Source organism: Ptiloglossa arizonensis, chromosome 4 (genome assembly GCF_051014685.1).
Source record: "Ptiloglossa arizonensis isolate GNS036 chromosome 4, iyPtiAriz1_principal, whole genome shotgun sequence".
NCBI lineage: Eukaryota > Metazoa > Arthropoda > Insecta > Hymenoptera > Colletidae > Ptiloglossa > Ptiloglossa arizonensis.
This window is the reverse complement of record NC_135051.1, coordinates 24,038,625-24,056,801: the sequence shown is the minus strand read 5'-3', so window position 1 is coordinate 24,056,801 and position 18,177 is coordinate 24,038,625. Positions and strand designations below refer to the sequence as shown.

The 18,177-nt window shown below is 50.0% G+C and overlaps 1 protein-coding gene across 1 annotated transcript; it reads right to left on the bottom strand.

Annotated features, from left to right (window-relative positions):
• Window positions 1–5,797: 5,797 nt before the first annotated feature.
• Window positions 5,798–18,177, bottom strand: LOC143145545 (uncharacterized). The gene is made up of 2 exons (XM_076309022.1): window positions 15,558–18,177; window positions 5,798–12,148 (listed from the first exon to the last, which is right to left on the bottom strand). Exons 1-2 carry the CDS (start codon window positions 15,660–15,662, stop codon window positions 10,706–10,708), a joined length of 1,548 nt encoding a protein of 515 aa, XP_076165137.1. The 5' UTR covers window positions 15,663–18,177; the 3' UTR covers window positions 5,798–10,705.

The following is an 18,177-nucleotide window of genomic DNA, read 5'->3' as shown; positions in this document are numbered from 1 at the left end:
AAATTACATATTCTCCATTTTGGAAAACAAAATCACTTTCCGAACAACCTAATATCTCGTTCAAGACCAATAACGATTTAAATTTGTAATTTTGTACGTGAACGCGAGTCATCCAGAAAATCGTTACAACGTGGAATAGATCCGCGATTAAAAATATAGAAAATTTTCTCGAGTCGCGCGATACTGTTATCGACCGGATCCCTTTGTTGCTCGATATTTTTAACGCGCGTGGACGATCTAAAAAATCTGTATTTATTAACTTCCCGTCGATGTTATCGTCGCCTCACGACCGACTCGCGCTCGGTTTCGTTGTTGGCTCGTTATCGGGACGACAGCTCCCAGAAAGTTGCATAGAACGAGAGCGAGAGCGAGGACGAGGGGTGGGGAGGGGGTGGGAGGGTGGGGGGGAAGCAGCGTATAAACGCGACCATCGTAAATTATTCCTCATCGGCAGCGAGCGGCCAGTTACTATAAATCTACGCTATCCGAGTGTTTACATTACTTTCTTGTTGCGCGATTAGTAATCGCGCAATAAGAGCATGTCGAACAAATCGGCTTTACGAAGGAGAGCCGCGGGTCCGAGATACCGAGCACGATGGAGCCGCTGCAACGCTGCACGTCGTTGCAATTGCTATCGAACCAATGAAAAACGGAACGTTCCTCTTGTACGTGTCTTCTGCTTTCCACGTTCGACACGGCTCGAATCCCCCCCCCCCAACGCCCCACCTTCGTGGAATTTCCATCGTCGAGAGGGCCCAAACGCGCGGGTCTGAGGCCCCTGTGCAAAATCGAGCGCGTCGAGGTTTTATTTACAGCGAGAGCATGCAGAGTAAATTATGCGTACACTTAACTAAACTCGATCGAATAGAAAACGAAATTTCCCCTTTTCACTTAACGAGGGGGCCTTACGTACGTAAATTCGTGAATTGTCGGGGTCTATTTGCGACAATAATCTATCGAAGAAATTATACGTCGGTGCAATTGCTATTGACCGAATGGAAAATAAAATTTCCCTTGCTCGAATCCTTCGCGCGATGTTTCACCTAATTGGGGGCCCGAAACGCGCGGATCGGGGACCCACGTGTAAATTCAAGGTTTTTTTTTTACAAGGAAAGCATGTAGAATAAATTGTACGTAGATGTAATTAAAATTGACTGAATCCCCTTTGTAGAGTTTCCATCTTCCAGGGGGCCTTATTTACGTAAATCCGTGAAGTGTCGGTATTTATTTACAATAATAGTCCATCGAAGAAATTATAAGAACAGAAAATAAAATTTCCCTCGCTGGAACTCCACCGCGTGGAGTTTTCACCCAACGAGGGGGCCCGAAACGCGCGAATCCGCGAGGGGCCCGTGTACACCGTCGAGCACGTCAACGTTTTGTTCGCAGAGCCGCGAGTAAGTGGGTCGCGCGTGCAAACTCCGGGCTCGAGCCGAGTCGCTCATGCAGCACGCCGCGCGAGTTAATGTCGCAAGCTCTGACTAACGGACGCAATTTTTCCGCGCGAAACTAGTCGCTCTATCGGGACACGGTTATCGAGGCGATACGTTGCAACATTGCGCACACCCACGCTTCGCATCGATACGATACGATACGACTCGACTCGACGTTTGCAAAGAACTACGTAGAACGATCGTGAAAAGTTACTACCGCGACGACGAAGCGCCGAGACGAACGGCCCCACGGCACGCTCGATCGTTGTCCGCTTCGATTTTTTCCTCGCCGAGGCTCTTCCCTCGAGCGAGCAAAATTTAACAGGCGAATTACGCTCTCGCACCGAATTATCCGACAACCCTCGAGCTAATTAAACTGGACGTTTCTTGTAGGCCCCTTCGTACGACTTCCTTATTTAGTATTAAGTTTCTCAAGTCCAATCTTTGTACATAATACGGATCCTGTTGCACAGAATTTCTACCGCTGGGTATAACTGATTTCCTCCCCTCCACTCGCTTTCACTGAAAACTCAGTTTCTGGGTCTATTAATAATGTACAAGGATAACAGTCCCGTATTATCTTCTCCGGATACCGACCGGTAATTATATTGTATTATTTCGCTCGATACCTGCTTATTTGGAGAAATAAATAATAGTTCGTCGTTGTAGCGATATTTCGACTCTTGTTCTACTTCGATAATGAAATGACACTCGGAATACGAAAACACTTGGTAGATCAAATATTCCGGGAGCGTGTCAAAGAGAAAGACAAAACGACGTATCCTTGTATACGATAATGTCTCGAGAGTTGGTAAAAATTTTTTTGTCGCGAGAGTTGTCCCTATCGCTGCGTTTTTCTAGAGCGAACTTCGTCCTATTAAGTTCGCCGGTTGTAACCGATAATTTTCTACCCGTGGCTCGCTTATCGATAATGGGTATTTTCGAATATTGCACGAGAAACTGCAACACCGTGCTCGTGTCTGCCCGATTCGAGGCGAGTACCCGCGATTATCGCGCACAGAGAACGAGGCGTCTGGTCTGGATTTGATCCGCGTTAGGATATTAGCGTCAGGCGGAAACAAAGAAAAGAGCGTGGAAAGATGGGAGAACGAGTACGAAGAACGAGTCGGGTTTACGACGTCCGACTTAAAATCGTCCGCGTGATTCATAGCGTTCGTCGCGCACCGCCGGTCGAGCAAGATCGTTCCCCCTCTCCCTCTGTCTCTCTTTCTCTCTCTCGCTCCCTCCCTCGACCGGTTTTGGCAGCAGGCTGCGATACACGTGTTTCCAATAAGCTTTTATCGGCAAATAAATCAGTCCCGACCTTATCGTGAGATTATGATGTTTGCACACGTCGAAATGCGCGATCCGTCGACCGAGAGCGGCTTTTCACGCGTCATCCGTCGACCTTTGCCTTTCTCGGTTTTTCCCTCCCGCGTCTCGCTCTCTGGTGCGATCGTGTCGTCCATCAGTGTCCATGCTGTTCGTCTCGCTTCCGCGTCCGATTTCGACTCGACCGTACGCGCCGCGAATCCGGGAACCACGAGCGCGCGCATACGGTGTGGCGCGATTCGTCTCTCCCGCTAGCCTATCGGTTCGTCCCCGCGGGTCCCACCGCTCCCCGCGGCTCTCACGAGTCGCGAACAAAACGGCCGACGTCGTCCCGACCGCCAAACCGGCCGGCGGAAAAAACGAAAAGACCGCACGGCGGCGGCGGCGGCGGCGGCGGCGGCGGCTCTCGTTCAGCCGAGAGTCCCGCGAGTCCTCGGCCTCGAGCGTTCCACGAACGGGGATCGTTGTTCGCGAGAGGAAATGCCGCGTCGCGTTGAACCCGAGCCGCGAGATTCGAACTCAGGACCTTGGACTAACCATTGACCTCGATAGCTATACGCTACCTCGCGGTATGCAGCCACCGGCACCATCCCCCTGCTCCCCCTCCCACGCCGGCAACCTCCGCGCGCGGACCGATCGCACCCGAGCCATCCGTCGTCCACCGTTTCTCCGTTTCCACCGGCCGATCGAGATCGTTTTCCAAACATCCGCGCCGGCATCACGGCGTTTACAGAGCCCGCCTGTGTGTTTGCGCGGCTCTCTAACGATCCGGCGGCGTCCGCTGTGCGTGGCTCGAGGACCTGACCAGCGCAACGTTCGCGTCACGGACGCCCGGCTAGCCGAAAAGAAAAAGAAGGAAGAAACGAACGCAACCGCGGAGAGTCGCGATCGCGTCCGAGAGCGTCACCGTCGGTTTTCCGAGAAACATCGCGTACACTGGATCCGTCCGGTAAAACATCGCGAACGCGTTTTCGAACTCGTGGAAAACGTTTCGATTCTCGCGGGGTTCCTTCGTTCTCTCTCTTTCTCAGTCGTTCACCGGGGTCTGCGTCACGCGATCGCGTTTCAACAACCGACAGAGACGAAGCGCTGATTTCGAACGAGACGCGACGGAGCAGGGAGTGGGGCGAGCGGGCGGACGAACGAACGCGAGGGCGGAGAGGGAAGGAGAGGAGAGAAGTGGAACCCCGATGCGGGACGAAGGACGAACTAGTAAAAATACCCGTGGAGAAAAAAATTTGCTCCGCGAAGCGCGCAACCAGTTTAACGGTGATTTGGCACGCGACGCGGGGCAGAAATCTCGCGCGTTGCGAGTTTTTCGGTTCTTTCTCCCGTCGACGTCGAGCGTTTCCACGGTCGAGAGTCGGAGAGACCGTCGAACGCAAAATACATATACGCCTGCCGAGATCGGTGGAAAAAACATGCGAACGGTTGCCGCTAACCGAGAGGACGAGGACGCGCGGACGAGGACGGAAGAGAGGGCGGGCGGGCGGATCGGAGGGGCGGGAGGGAGGTGGAGCGGCGGTCTCGAGTGGCTGGACGGCGGCGGGGGTGGTGCGGCGCGGGCAGGGGGAGCGTGGACACACTCGCGCGATGTAAACAGTGCGCGGTTGTTGGCAGCCCTGCTGTCGGCCGGGTGCAACGCCACCGCGGACCTTGAGCGATTATTTTACGACGAAACTCGGCTCGCGAGCGAACGAGCGAGTGCGCGCGCGCACGCGCACGCATGCGGCCACACCGCCATGCTTCGCGTGTTTCGAGCGGTACGCTTTAACCCTCTCGAAACGGGGAATATTTCCAACGGGAACCGACTGTCGCGACGAAGGGGAAGAACGGCGCGAAGGATCAAAGGATCACGATGGCACGGCGATAGACAGCTGCGAGAAACTATTGATGATTGTTACGAGTTCGCGGTCGCAATTGAAGTCAATATAAACGAAATTTAGTGGCTTGCTTTTTTTTATAGCCGGTTCTTTATCGTTGGAAATTGGAACATTACGGTTTACTTCCATTCTCGTAACAACCAGGGCATAGATCAGTGGCGTAGTTAAGGATGTGTGGCGCGCGCGTACCACGTGGGCCCCTTGATTCGAGGAGCTTTCACTTTGTAGAGATTTAAAAAATTTTTTCAAATTACATGTATCACGGAATATAAAGAGGTTCCACAATTACGTTACCATTTTTCGAATATTGCCTTGCTGGATGCTTCCCTCTAACAAGGCGCCGCTATAAATTCTAGCACACGAGGGCCCCGGAGTCGTTAGTTACTCCTTTGGCGGAGAAGTACACCGCGAAAAAAAACGGAAAACATGCATTAAATCATCCGACGGCGACCTACAAAGGGTCGAAGCGTAATGTTTCAACTTGCAACGATAAAAAACCGCTGATACGGCGCTAAATATCATTTATATGCTAATCGATCTCATGCGGCACAAATTATCGTTATAACCTCTTTATTGCGCAAATAATGGAAACGTGTAGATTGTACATCGAACGGAATAATATCGCGCAGAAGCTACTTTTAAACCTAACCTCGATTCGGCGTACAAAGAGAAAAGGATAGAACGTTGAAACGTGTTTTCGACCCGATTTGGCTTTGCTCGCAAACGCTGCTCGTTTTTTCGAGCTCGCTCTCGACCCGAAAACCGTAAACCGAACGTGATCTTCGAACAGATCGGATCCGTTGCAGATGTGTACGCGACGCGAAACAGATCGATGCGTTCGAAACGGTCGGGACCGACTAGGAGAGAAAAAAGCAATTCGAACTCGTGGCGTAGGAGCGAATGCAGTTTGCCCGCAGCCGTGCCACTGTTCATCCACCGTCGCTATTAATAGCGTTACTGCGCGTTATTATCGTTGACGCGCTCGCGCGGGGTTCATCGCGAGATCGTTGCGAGAGGAAAGCTCGACGACTGCTGAGAATTCGGAAGAAATGCTCGTCGGTGCGCGTCGGTTGTTTCGATCGCCATTCATCTCGCGTTTACATTTAAAGCAACATTTAGGTTAAATGAAGTCGATAAAATACCCGTCTGCTCGTTTTTAAATATTTTTTAATAAGTTCGATAAAAAAATTATATAAATTGAATACTTGATAACAAGGTAATAAGTATTATAAACAAAGGGCTAGATACAAATGTACAGTCGTTACGTGGTATAAAGTTAGTTGTTGGCGCAATTAATTCCACTATCGTGTATAATGAAAACTTAAACCTACGAGATATAGCTCGGACACGTAATCGTTCGCTCCCGAGCAGTAAACGTTGAACGCTTATCTTTCGTTCGGATTGGATGCGCGCGCGTACGCGCGTGGGGGATGCGTATTCTTTCGTTCGGGAGAACTAAGAAAAATAATATCCGCGACGCGGAACCGTCCGATTCCGTTATCGGCGACGTACGCGATCCGAAAAGAAAGCCAAATCGTAAATCGAAACGCAACCAAATCAAAAGAACACGCATCGTCGTACGTATAACGCTGAAGCTCGCTCCCTTCCCCCCCACCCCTCCCGACACGGTGGTGTGTCCCCGTACGTCCAATCGGTTCCCGAGCGAACGTTGACGATCCTCCGACTAAAAAAAAAACGCATCGTGTGTCACTACATTCGTGGAAAAATATTGCCTAACGCTCGTTGGCATTTTCTACAAAAATTCTTTCGCGTTACATGTATATACGTACACATACACAGCAACCATTGATCACCGTTGAAAAAATAGTGTTTATTTCGGATTGAGATCGGTGTTTAGTATTTTTTTTTTCTTTTTTCTTTTCTTTTAATCATTATTATTTTATCTTTGCGTCCCTTCTTTTCACGCGCGTATTTCGATAGAACCGCTGCCGTTTTTTCTTTTCTGTCGTTGGCATTTACAGATTACACGTTATACGCGTAGTATTGCACTTTGGTGTGTTCGTTTATTTCTACCTATCGAAAGATTACGAATGTACGATTTCTCTGGTCGTGACTTTTCGCTCTTCGACTCGCAAAACACTCTATGTCTGTCTCTATTTTTCTTTCTCTTTCTCGCTCACTCGTTCACTCAGACAAAACACATACACGCACTTTCACTCTCTCTTTCTCTCTCTCTCTCTCTGCATCTCACGTCGAAAAGCCACGCGGCCAGAGGGGCTCGTTCGGATACTTGAGCAGCAGGAATTTTTTCTCAGAAACTCGTCGGAGAATTGGATATCTCCTATCCGGGGTCGCGGTTCCCTAATGCCGGTCCGATCGGAGTTCGGGGCTAATTATTCGCAGGAGTTTCTTTCCGATCCGTTTTACAAAAAAGAAAAAAGAAACGCGACACGTTGCCCATCGTCTCTCTCTCCTCTCTCTCTTTCTCTCTTCTCTCGTTTACCCCGTGGGAAACTTCTATTCTTCCTTTCTCTTAACAGTTCCATTTCACGACGCGAGCTCAACTCTTTCGAATAATCCCGAAAATCGAATCCATCGTCGGACATCCTTCGATCAAAAAAATATTCACAGCCTATAAGTCGTAAGGAGGGTTGGGAAGGGAGGAAGGGGGGGTTTACCTACTTTGGTTGTCGGGTGTTTGTTCGTTCCGACGAGCTCGATTCGTCTCGCGGAGAATATTGTCGCGTTCCGCGGTCCGTGCTGCTCGTACTCGAGATAAAATCGTATATCCTCGACGTAAATTTTCCTTGCGCGATCCTGCGTGCGCGCATGCGTCAACCGAGGATCTAGTTCGTGCGTCTGCGCGCGAAGAAGGCAGAGGCGTCGAGCTCGCGATTCGAGCGCGTGTTTCAGTAATGCTCGCTTAAATTTCGATAAATTTGTCCCGTCTAAATTTCAACGACCCGTTCCCCCCACTGCTCGGTGTCCCCGACCGAGCATAATCCGATTCCTATGAACAAAGGCAGTGAATAGATACGGCGAGAGTAAGCGAGAAAGAAACAACGTGCCAAGCAGCGATATCAAGCCGGGGCACTTGAAAGATAAAATTACAAAAATTTAAATTTGTACATTTATCAATTTATCTTTATCAATGACGATGATATCGATAGATTGGCGAGATTCTCCCGAGAAAATAGAGTCCGAACACGGTACAAATTAGAGAAGTCTGACCACTATCTAATTATTTTCGAAATCTATGATTTTGAAATTCAGCGGGAACCCAGTTCATCCGATTTGTGCCGTGTTTGGACTCGTTTTAATCGGGAGAACATCACCGATCCGTCTGTACCGTTATTGCAAAGATAAAATGAAAAAATTGAAAATTTTTCTCCCTGCTTACTTTCATTGTCTTCGTTCCTTTTCCACGGAGGTTTCAAGACTCTTTTCCCGGAATAAAATTGCTACCCGTTTCTCCCGTATCATTTCAACGATTTGCCAAAACTTAAGCGAGCGTTACCGAGCGTATCATTTCCATCCGTTTCCCCCGTTGTCGCGTCGTTTCGCCCCTCGAAACGAGAAAAACTTATGCCCAAAACGAACCCGTACGCGTTACGATTTATCGTACGATTGCTCGATAAGACCGTCCGAACGATAAATCGTATCTTGTGTGGGCCCTCGTACAAGTCGTGCGACTTGTCGTCTCGTTGCCGCGGACGCCAACGCGAGTCACGGTTGGTCGTTACGCGCGTGTCCGCGATGGAGCGATCGAGAAAACGAAGGCAACGATATACAATTATCGGAAACGGCGGGTGTATCGCACTAAGACCACACTCGTTATCGAGTCGACACGGTGAGGAGAGAAGAAAAAGAAAAAAGAAAAAAAAATAGAGAAAACAGAAGACGAAAATCTCGATGACGAAGCATCCCGTGTCCCGTTTGGCAGTTGGATGTGTCCGGTTTGTATAAGGAAAACGTTAAAAGGAAAGCTGCAATGATCGAACGGTTAGTTGGCAGTGTATGCGTGTGCGTGTGCGTGTGCGCGCGCGCGCGCCCGGGTGCACCATCGTGGGTTTTCACCGTGTCGACGCGACAGGGGGATGTGTGTAATCGATAACCGTAGGAGGCGACGATAAAACCGTTTTCGCGTTCGAGACGACGAAAACGCGGAGAGGGAGTCGGGGGGTGGGGGGCATATCTCGCGAAAAAGATTTAGAAAGAAACGGAAGAAAAAAAATAGAAAAGAAAAGAAACGAAATTAATAACCGCGTCGTCGCACAGGCTAAAACGTTTTAAACGTTACGAATAAGCGCTAGTTTAAAGGTAAAGGGAATATGAGATCAAACGTTTGATATATTCGAAGACGTTCGTTCCAGCGTTCGTCGTGCGAAGGAGAGAGGAAAAAAAAAAATAAAGAAAAAAAAAAGAGATTGAGCGACTACACATTACGGGAACGAGCAGAAAACGGAAACGAGGCGCAATTTCGTCTCGTCGTCGGCTGCATCGATAATCTCGGCTGGGGCCGCGATAACTCGTTGTTTTCGCGTTTCTGCTCTAACCTCGCTTGGACCGTGACGTGCGCGCGCGCGCACGCGCGCGACCGCGACCGAAATATATGCGCGTCGTTCGACGCCATTATTTCGATCCCAGTCTTCTGTTCTCGTTTCCTTCCCGTTTTTCGCTTCCTCGTCACTTGCACTTTTATTTTCGTTCGTCGAACGATTCACAGTGTTTCCCCGTATGTACGCGTCCGATCCTACCCCGCTTAGAAGCAACGGTGTCACCCCCACCATCGAGCGCATCGTCGTCGTATCCTCGTTCGACGCAAACGTGTCTAACTACCGTGCCAACCCACAACACCGTCGTCACTTTCGATTTATTTCATCGATATCAAAACCGTGTTTTATTTTTTCACTAACTAAATACTTAAAATCGATCGTCCCCGACGAAATTGAAGTAAACACGTTCACGATACAACGATCGCGTTATCGGAAGTTTATGCGCGATTCTGTCCCACTTTTGTCAATGTTGCAGGATCGATTATGGTGTTTCTTGTCGGTGTCGTTAAAGCGACGCTTCCACGTTGATTCGACGACGACCAGGAACACCTAAGACTGACTCGAACATTAACCTGCTCCTCCAGAATTTCGATACAAAAGTAACTATTATTCTTACAAAGAAAGAACATGTACATATAAAAAATAATACCCACAATTTTTCCATCGTCGATCGAAGTGACAACTGTCGACGAATTATCTGTCATCTTGAGTTATTTTTAATCGGACGTAATTGGAGGATTTCCAAAACTAGAATATGTGTTGGAGAATCAAAAAAAAAAAAGAAACAAATAAGAGTTGGTAACGTTCTCACCAAAGATGCGACGAAAGATATACTTTCCCCCCTCAGAAGAAAACTGTACCTTCCCCGGATGTACGCAACGAGCCAGCCCCGCACACAAGCGGGAACACACTGTGCCGTGAACGAAAAGTGCCAAGATCCCAATGCGAGGGGTCCCGCTAGTTTCCGTCGCTACGCAGGTTCTAATGTATGTATATATATAACTATATAAATGTGTGTATGTATGTATATGTATATATTACTACACATGCATCTACCGATATACACATCGAAGAAACGAATCGTCGCGCACAGTGTTCGCGTTCCCCCGTCGACTATCGACGCGCGCCAGCGGTTCGCTGATGAAGAAAAAAAAAAAAGAAAAAAAAAGAACGCGGCACTCCCACACTGGCCCCTATGTCGTATATGTCACACCTCTTTCCGATCGCGACGATTCATGTGGGTTAACAAATCTTGCCGCGGCGTAGGAGAGAGAAAAAAAAGATCCTAATCCTAATATGCTACAGTAGATGTACAAAAAGGCTCGTGTCGTCCGCGATGCGACGAATATCTTCGCGGCGTCGAGTCGCGGATGGGACACGCTCACGCGAACCGAGAGAAAACAACGTTTTCCGGCTCAGAGCCTTACCCTACACGCTCGGGTTCCGCGTATACACGGGTTCTCAACGCGCGTAGCCGCGCGACGAAACCGTGCGGGCACGCATGCGCGCGCTGTGTCGCCCCTCCACCCCACCCCTCTTTTTAAAAGCTGACCCAGTCGTTGCCGACACCGATGGTGGACAACATGTCCGTGACGTCGGGCGTGCACGAGAACTCGAAATGAGAACCGCTGCTCGAGCTGGCAGTCTCGAACGTGTCCAAATCGGTGGTTATCGTTTCCATGTCGAGGTCGATCTTGAAATCGGACGGTTGTATCTGCAGCAAGTCCGTGAGGGAGTAGAGATCCGCGAGGCTGGGGTTGTTCGGTGATTCCTCGAGCTTGACGACCGCGGTCGGCGGCGTCGCGACAGTATCGTCTCTCGGTACACCGCCGTTCGACGATAACGCGTCCGTCCTAGTCGTTCCCGTGTTCGTCGCCGTCGTGCTCGGTATCGCGTTGGACGTAACGGTGGGAATTGTTGTCGTCGCCGTGGACACGCTGCTGCTGCTGGACGACGTCGCGACGCCGTTCGTGGAACTTCGGTCCGCGTCGAGGTTCGCCGGCGGCGACAACACCGCTTCCGTCTCCGTGTCCATTTCGGTGTCGACGTCGACCGGTTCCTCCTTCACCATGAAACTCGATCGTCGTTCGAGGTGACACGACGTCCGACCGCGAAAACTCCTCTCCGAAATCAGGCCCATGTCCTCGACGGAAGCGGGAAAGGTAACGGTAGCGTTGGTGGCGAGACTCGAGCCAACGGGACCGACCGACGACAGTAGCCGGTCCTTCGGTTCGAAGGTCGTCTCGTAGTCCATCTCGAGATTGGCTTCGCGTTTGATCTTCCCGCAGCCGATTGGCGAGCCGGCGGTGGAGGGGGAAGAGGTGGCAGCGGCGATCGCGGACAGTCGCACAGAGGTTCCGCATTCGAGGAAATTGTCCTCGTAGAAACTGGCGGATTCCGGGGAATCCGGTGTAACACAGGACGGACTGCTCGGTATTTTTGCGGTGACGATCGGGGGGGTGGGTGTATAATCGAGGGGAGGTCTCTTGTCCAACGCTAGTCTGACCTTCAACCGAGAGACCGGCTTGCTGCTGCTGGATTGAGGTTGCAATCTCTTCACCGTACCGCCAACCGTTCCCCCCACACTCGTCTGCATGTTATTGTTGGTGTCGTTTCGCGCGTGACCCTTCGATCCCGGGCCGACGGTTCCCACAGACGTGGACGACGATTTCCTCGGTTTTTTACCACCGTCCTTCGTCTTTGGGCTCGCGGAGGACGCGGTCGGTTTCGATGTCTTTTTCCTCGGTCGGTATTTGTAATCTGGATACTCGACCATGTGCAATTGCCTGAGTCTCTCGGCCTCCTCGATAAAGGGTCGCCTCTCCGCCTCGTCGAGCGTCTTCCAACGTCTACCCAGACGTTTGCTGATCTCCGCGTTGTGCATGTCCGGCTGGATCTCGCATATTTTCCTGCGTTCGATCTGCGACCATACCATGAACGCGTTCATCGGCCTCTTTATGTGATTCGGATTGTTCTTCTTCGTCTGAAACAGAAGCAACGGAACCGTCGGTTAACCTCTTCGCCCCTCGCTGACGATGCGATTCGCTCTTTTTTTTTTTTAGAGACTATGGTAAAAAAAATGTACGGCCAGAGGAAGGGTGTGTGTTTAAGCTACCGGAGATTGGGGCCTACGTCACTTACCTTAAAGGGAAGTAGGGAAGTACGCTCTTGTAGGGACCTCTCTGAGTGTACCAAAAGCTAGTCTTTGGGCAATAAGGAAATATGATTTCTGTTTGCGGATCTTCCATTGCCTTATGTAATTATTACTTGAAATGTACAATGTATATCCTTCTATTTTCCTGTATAATTATTGCTTAAAATATACAGTGTCTATTCTTCTATTTCCTCGTGAAATTATTACCTATAATATACAATCTACACAAGCGAAGTAATCTTCATACCTAGCAAATAAATAATATTTTGAGTGCTATAAATTGTTTTAACAGTCTCCAATTAATCAGTAGTCCATCGCTAGATCCTCCGAACGATTAAAACATAATCTGTAATATCTGCAGTATAAACAAGTCTTATCGATAACTACTAAAAATATTTATTATCAATATTCTAAGAATGCGCGAATTTCCGATTTATATTATTTCCTTTGACCTGCATATTTCCAACGAAAACGGCGAGAAAATCGAGCGCAAGTTTCCCGAGGGGGTCAGGACCGACCCTAGCGCCGCCAACCGGTCGAAACCCGTTTCGACCAGATATCGTGATTTCGCGATTCGTCTCGTCCAGTTGCGCGCGCGTGCGTCTCCTCCCCGCCCTCGCGCGATACGAGGGAAGAGAGCGAGAACGAGAGTTTCGATGATCGAGCGCGAGCGCGAGTGCGCTTGGACGTACGAGTAAAAGAGAGAGAGAGTCCTCAGAGAGCGTGCACGCGCGCAAAGTTATTGCGTTACCGTTCGCACTCGCTGAGAGAGCGATTGCAATTTGCGTTGCTTATTAGACGGCGGTATGTGCGTCGAGATGCAGATAGCACGCACAGCGCTCGCTCGCTCTACCCATTATACTTTTAGATATCGTCGATTACTAGACACGCACTCGAGTGGAAATCGAAAGGCTGCGGATGTAGGTTACGAAGGTGCGACGACGACGATCATCTGGAAACGTTAACGCGACACTCGATCGGACACCGAGAACGGAATCGCCTCCTCTGGAAACCCTGTGTAGCTTTTATCTCGCGAGACAGACGAACCTACAAGTTTTCGCGACAACGAAAACCTTGGTCGATGCACGTACGCAGAAACGATGGCGATAATCGTTTCCGTTGCGCCGAAGTTCGCAACGCGGCCACTTCTTTCTCGATACACGCAGCTGGCCTCGACTTCCCACCCGCTTGACTCAACCCTCGTATCCGCTTCGACCCCGCTCTCCTAACCTTCCCTCGCACCGTTCTTCGTATCGCGGTTATTCCTACTCAGCCTTTGACCGAACCTCCTCCCCTTCTCTCCGGCCAATTCGAATAACTGTCGCTTTTCGAACACTCGATATCTATTATACTTTCCAATTTATCGTGTCCGAGAATCGTGCCGAAAGTTCGAGAAAATAAACCCGCGGAAAGAATCGAAGTTTGTGGGAGCGAAACAATACCAACCACGGAGGGAAGGGGTTTTCCCTCTCTTATGTTAGTTTCCACGGTCGAACACGATCAGCTGACGATGCACGCTGCTCTCTCTGTCGCGAATCCAGCAACTCTCGACGCGTCCCGACCGTGGAATGCGCAACACTGACGTTCAAGGACAGCAATATCGAACAATGCGATTCGTGGCGAAGGAGAAGAATCCGTGCGTAAAACCGTCATCGCGCCTCCCATTTCGGTTCGTTCGAGATCACGGAGCGCGAGGAAGTACGGTAAAGGTATCGCCCGTCGCGATCAGCGTTTTTTTCCACTCGCGCGTATCTCTCCACCGTCGTGTCATCCCCCCGAGTGCGCGTAACAGGTACGCGCAACGAAGGAAAACGCATCGATTCGCCGAGTAGAAAGTGCTCGTTCGAAAGACTGAAATCGAACGGCGTCCAATTGCGAAAAACGCGGTTTCATTCGACCTTCGTGCAGCGAGAGCAACTTACCGTTACGATTCCAACGGTCCGACGCCTCGCCGGGGGCACGCTCGCGAAAAATTAGACGATGTAACAACACACGTCGAAACACGTTCCTCGCGCGTCGGAGGCGACACAGTGAAGGGTACTCGCGACGCCGAGATTCGATCGCGAAAGTAAATTTGGAAAAACTCGACCCGAGAGTGACGCAGAGAAACACCGACGGTAGCGGTGAACTCGATTTTTATTTGTTTAATTCTTCGCGCGAGGCTAAGATTGTCCGACTTGTGTACGATGTACGTCACGAGTAACGATTATCCGGAGAAACGCGCGTGGATGAGAAATGCACGAGATTTGATTTACGTCCGAGCAGACGCAACGAACCGTTAAAGAAATATTCGAAACGCGAAGAAGCTTCGCCCTTGCGAGTTTATCAGGAGCGCACGACGACGATGGAGCTCGCGCGAGAGGTTGACGAGCGATTGAAAAATGTGAACAGAGAAATGACGTTGCCGCGATATCCGAACGAAGAGCAAATATTATCGATACGTCGGGGAAAGTGCGAGTAAATTTCGATCGGTGGGAAGGAAAAAGTCCCGGGGAGGGGAGCGGACGAAACGGTGAAAAAGTCGTGGAAAAAAGCACGGGAAGGAACGTAAACGAAAGTTGAAACAGCCAAGAATAACGAACCAAGGACAAAAATAATCTGTTCTTCCGTTCGACAGCGTTTCATCGTTACAAAAATAAACAGGTCGGCGAAGGCATGGTCCGTAAGCGTTTATCAGGGATGCGCGCGCGCGCTTACCCGAGGACACACACCTTTCGTGGAGGAACATCAACGAGAAACACGGCGGGTATTTTCGATGTCGAAGAGAAGAAATGTACGAAAGTGTGCATAAATGTTTGCGCTACGTGTGAAAATCTCGCGCGATTTAGCAGCCACGCGCGCATCCGTGACCCTCTCGATACTGTTTTCCATCTTGGCGACGGAACGTCGTTGACCGGGTCGTTGGTCGATATTTCGCGAGGAGATCGAAAACAAGAGATCAATTCTTTCCGTTCCTCGATAGGATTTTTCATTCGCGTATACATTCGCGTCGGCACTCGCGAACCGGTTGAGAGAACGACGCTAAAACGTATTTACGATAAAATACTCGAAATGTATCTGGTCCACGAGCGAACGATACGGCGATGACGTTAAGAGAGCCGCGAAAAGCCCATCCGTTGTCGAAGCACGTTTCCATCGGCGGAACACAGAACCGACGTTGTTCGAGTCGTACGAAGGTCGAAAGAAAGGAACGGAGGAACTAGAAAATAATCGAATACGGTTGTGGAAATACAATTACCTGGGTAGCATCCGAGTACGGCGTTGCTGAATTTTTATCCACGAGCAACGATCCAAACATAGGTATCCCCGAACTGGAGGGACTGTCTTGCTGCTGCGGCACCATTTTTGGGCCCCGGTTTACGGGAAATTTCTTGCCACCACACTTTTTAACGATCGAACACACTACACTTGGACGAATCCAGCAACCAGCGACCGAACCGAATTTCTCCGATCGGTCCCCTCGCGCCTCGATCTTCCACGATCGAGTTCGCGTTCTCGCGAATGGTATCGTCGTATCCGTGTTTGTTAAACGAGGTGTGTCTTTTTGTTCCGTATTTCTTCTAAACGTTCCGCTTCTTCCTTCTTCCACTATCCCTTCTGCTCGCGAGCGCTACTTTGTATTACTCTTCGCGTCCTCGCTGTTACCCGCGTCTCCTCAGAGACAAGCCGAGCGGGGAAAAAAGAATCGAAGGAAGCGCAAATGGCAGTAAACGAGGATGGCAGTGGTAGTAGATCATCGACCGCGATAACGACAGCGGGGCGGCATTGACAGTCGCGACGTACGCGGCAAGACGCGAGCACGCGAGCGATGCAGCACGCGAGCACGCGACCGAGCACGCTCTCGCAGAGAGTCGCGAAAATACAGCCACGCTTCGCTTTTTCCTTCTCGATCGAAGCGACGGAGAAACGCGCGGCGTCTCGACGGATGCGAACGATCGCCTCTCGTGCTTCCCAGCGACAGACAGAGTGTGAGAGAGTGTGAGGGGGAGAGAGAGAACGCGCGCGCACGCACTTTACTTCGCGCAAGCAAAACACGACAGATGCGTGCAAGTAAATCGCAAGAAGTATATTACGGCGCGTCCCTCGTTTACGCGTGGTTTATCGCGTACACACGACTCTCAAGATCCGACACGAACGTCCGTCGACAATGAGATGACATTATCGGTCGACGACGCAACGACGCACGCCCGACGAGCGCTCATTCGCAACTAACTCGCCCTCTCGCTAGACTGCTACCTCTATACCGCGCTCAGCTGAGACACCACGAATCCCCACTATCTCGCGTAAACACGCTGCCCCGCCAGCCAATCGCCGCGCAGCTGTCTTTCGTCCCTCTTTAACCCTGAAAGCTTCTACGTTGTTGCTCTCTTTTCTCTTCCTTCTTTCGTTGCCCCCCTCCCGCGCCGCGCGTACGTACACTCGTTTATACGTATATTTATTTTATAGTATATACACGTATGTATATTTATGTACATGCATGTACAAATATGTACATTCTTTTGGCGTTGTTATTATTATTATTACTGTTATTATTATTAGTCTTTATTGTGCACGTGTTTATACACAGATATGTGTAAAGATAAAAAAAAAAAAAGAATAACCAAAGTACGTAAGTGCGTAAGTGGCGATGTGCAGCTAAAAGCGCTGTTACGAATCCTAACCTCGATTATAAGGTTAGGTTTTGTATCTCACAACGTCTTCGTTGCGTAAATAAAGCAAGTGTGCATACCGTGTACGAACTAGAACGATATCGCGTTAAAGTACAGCCAAAGGCTGCTTCGAAATCTAACCTCGTTGCACCGTGCTCTTCTTCGTTCGAGTTTGATCTCCTTTCCACACTTCTTCGGCGCGAACGAACCTTTAAAATGCATCGCTAATCAGCCACTGACGATATCAAACGCGCTAGAATGTTTTCTCCCGAGTCTGCAGTCGTTCAAGGTCATATTTAACTTGCCCCTCTCACCCCTCGTTCCAGCGGCTAGCCTGTCGCTCCCTTTCCGCTCTGCTGTCCCCGTCAAATTACGAGTAGACGACATTGCGATCGTAGTATCTCGATCTTCCGAAGGATTTTATCATCTTCTGCGATTGTCTGTACGATAATCCCGATCGCAATCTGCTGCCCGCACCGTTATCGAGCAACTTGTTTTTCGATGAATAATTTCCAGACTGTCGATGCTAATCGGTCAGGATCGATCGTCGTTTTGCGACGAAAAAGCTTACGTTCGATTAAGATTTCCGGTCTCGTTGGCACGGAGACTTAGTTTACATGGTACTCTGTTTTGATACGCGGATCAAAACAGTGCGTACCGAGACGGTGACGTTCGCGTCGAGCGTATCGAATTAGTAAAATGTTCGAATAAGATACGAATAAACGTGTACAAGTACGCGACGCGATCCTCCCTAGTATCGCTCCCCCCACCCTCCTTTCACGTGAGTTAATTTTATTATTTACAATCCACTCAATTCGGCAAACCGCTGCAGACTTTTACGACTCTTACGAGACACGAGCGAACAAACCTAACCTTAATTCAGTTGTTTATGAAGTACACGAGTGTTTACGGCGCTGCAAAGGCGTTTAATACGCGTACTATTTTCGTTCGATACGCCATCGTTTACACCGTATGTTCGACGCGAATCTGAGTACTCGTTACGCGTATTAAACGCTCCGTTGTAAACCAGCTCGGTGACAGAAATCGCGCGCTCTCGCGTCCACGGCACCTCTCGGGACGTTGCTCGTGCGCGCGGCGACATCGCGACCGTCGCGATCGCCACGGTCAGCGAAATCGTTTACCTATCCTCCGTTTCTCAAGGACTGCCACGAAGGAGTAAAATGGAATCGAGCCAGAGGCGACGGAATA

Coding starts and splice junctions, on each gene's coding strand:
- LOC143145545 (XM_076309022.1), bottom strand. CDS start 15,662: ATGGTGCCGCAGCAGCAAGACAGTCCCTCCAGTTCGGGGATACCTATG. Junction 12,149..15,557: donor CGTACTCGGATGCTACCCAG/GTAATTGTATTT, acceptor CTTCTGTTTCAG/ACGAAGAAGAACAATCCGAA.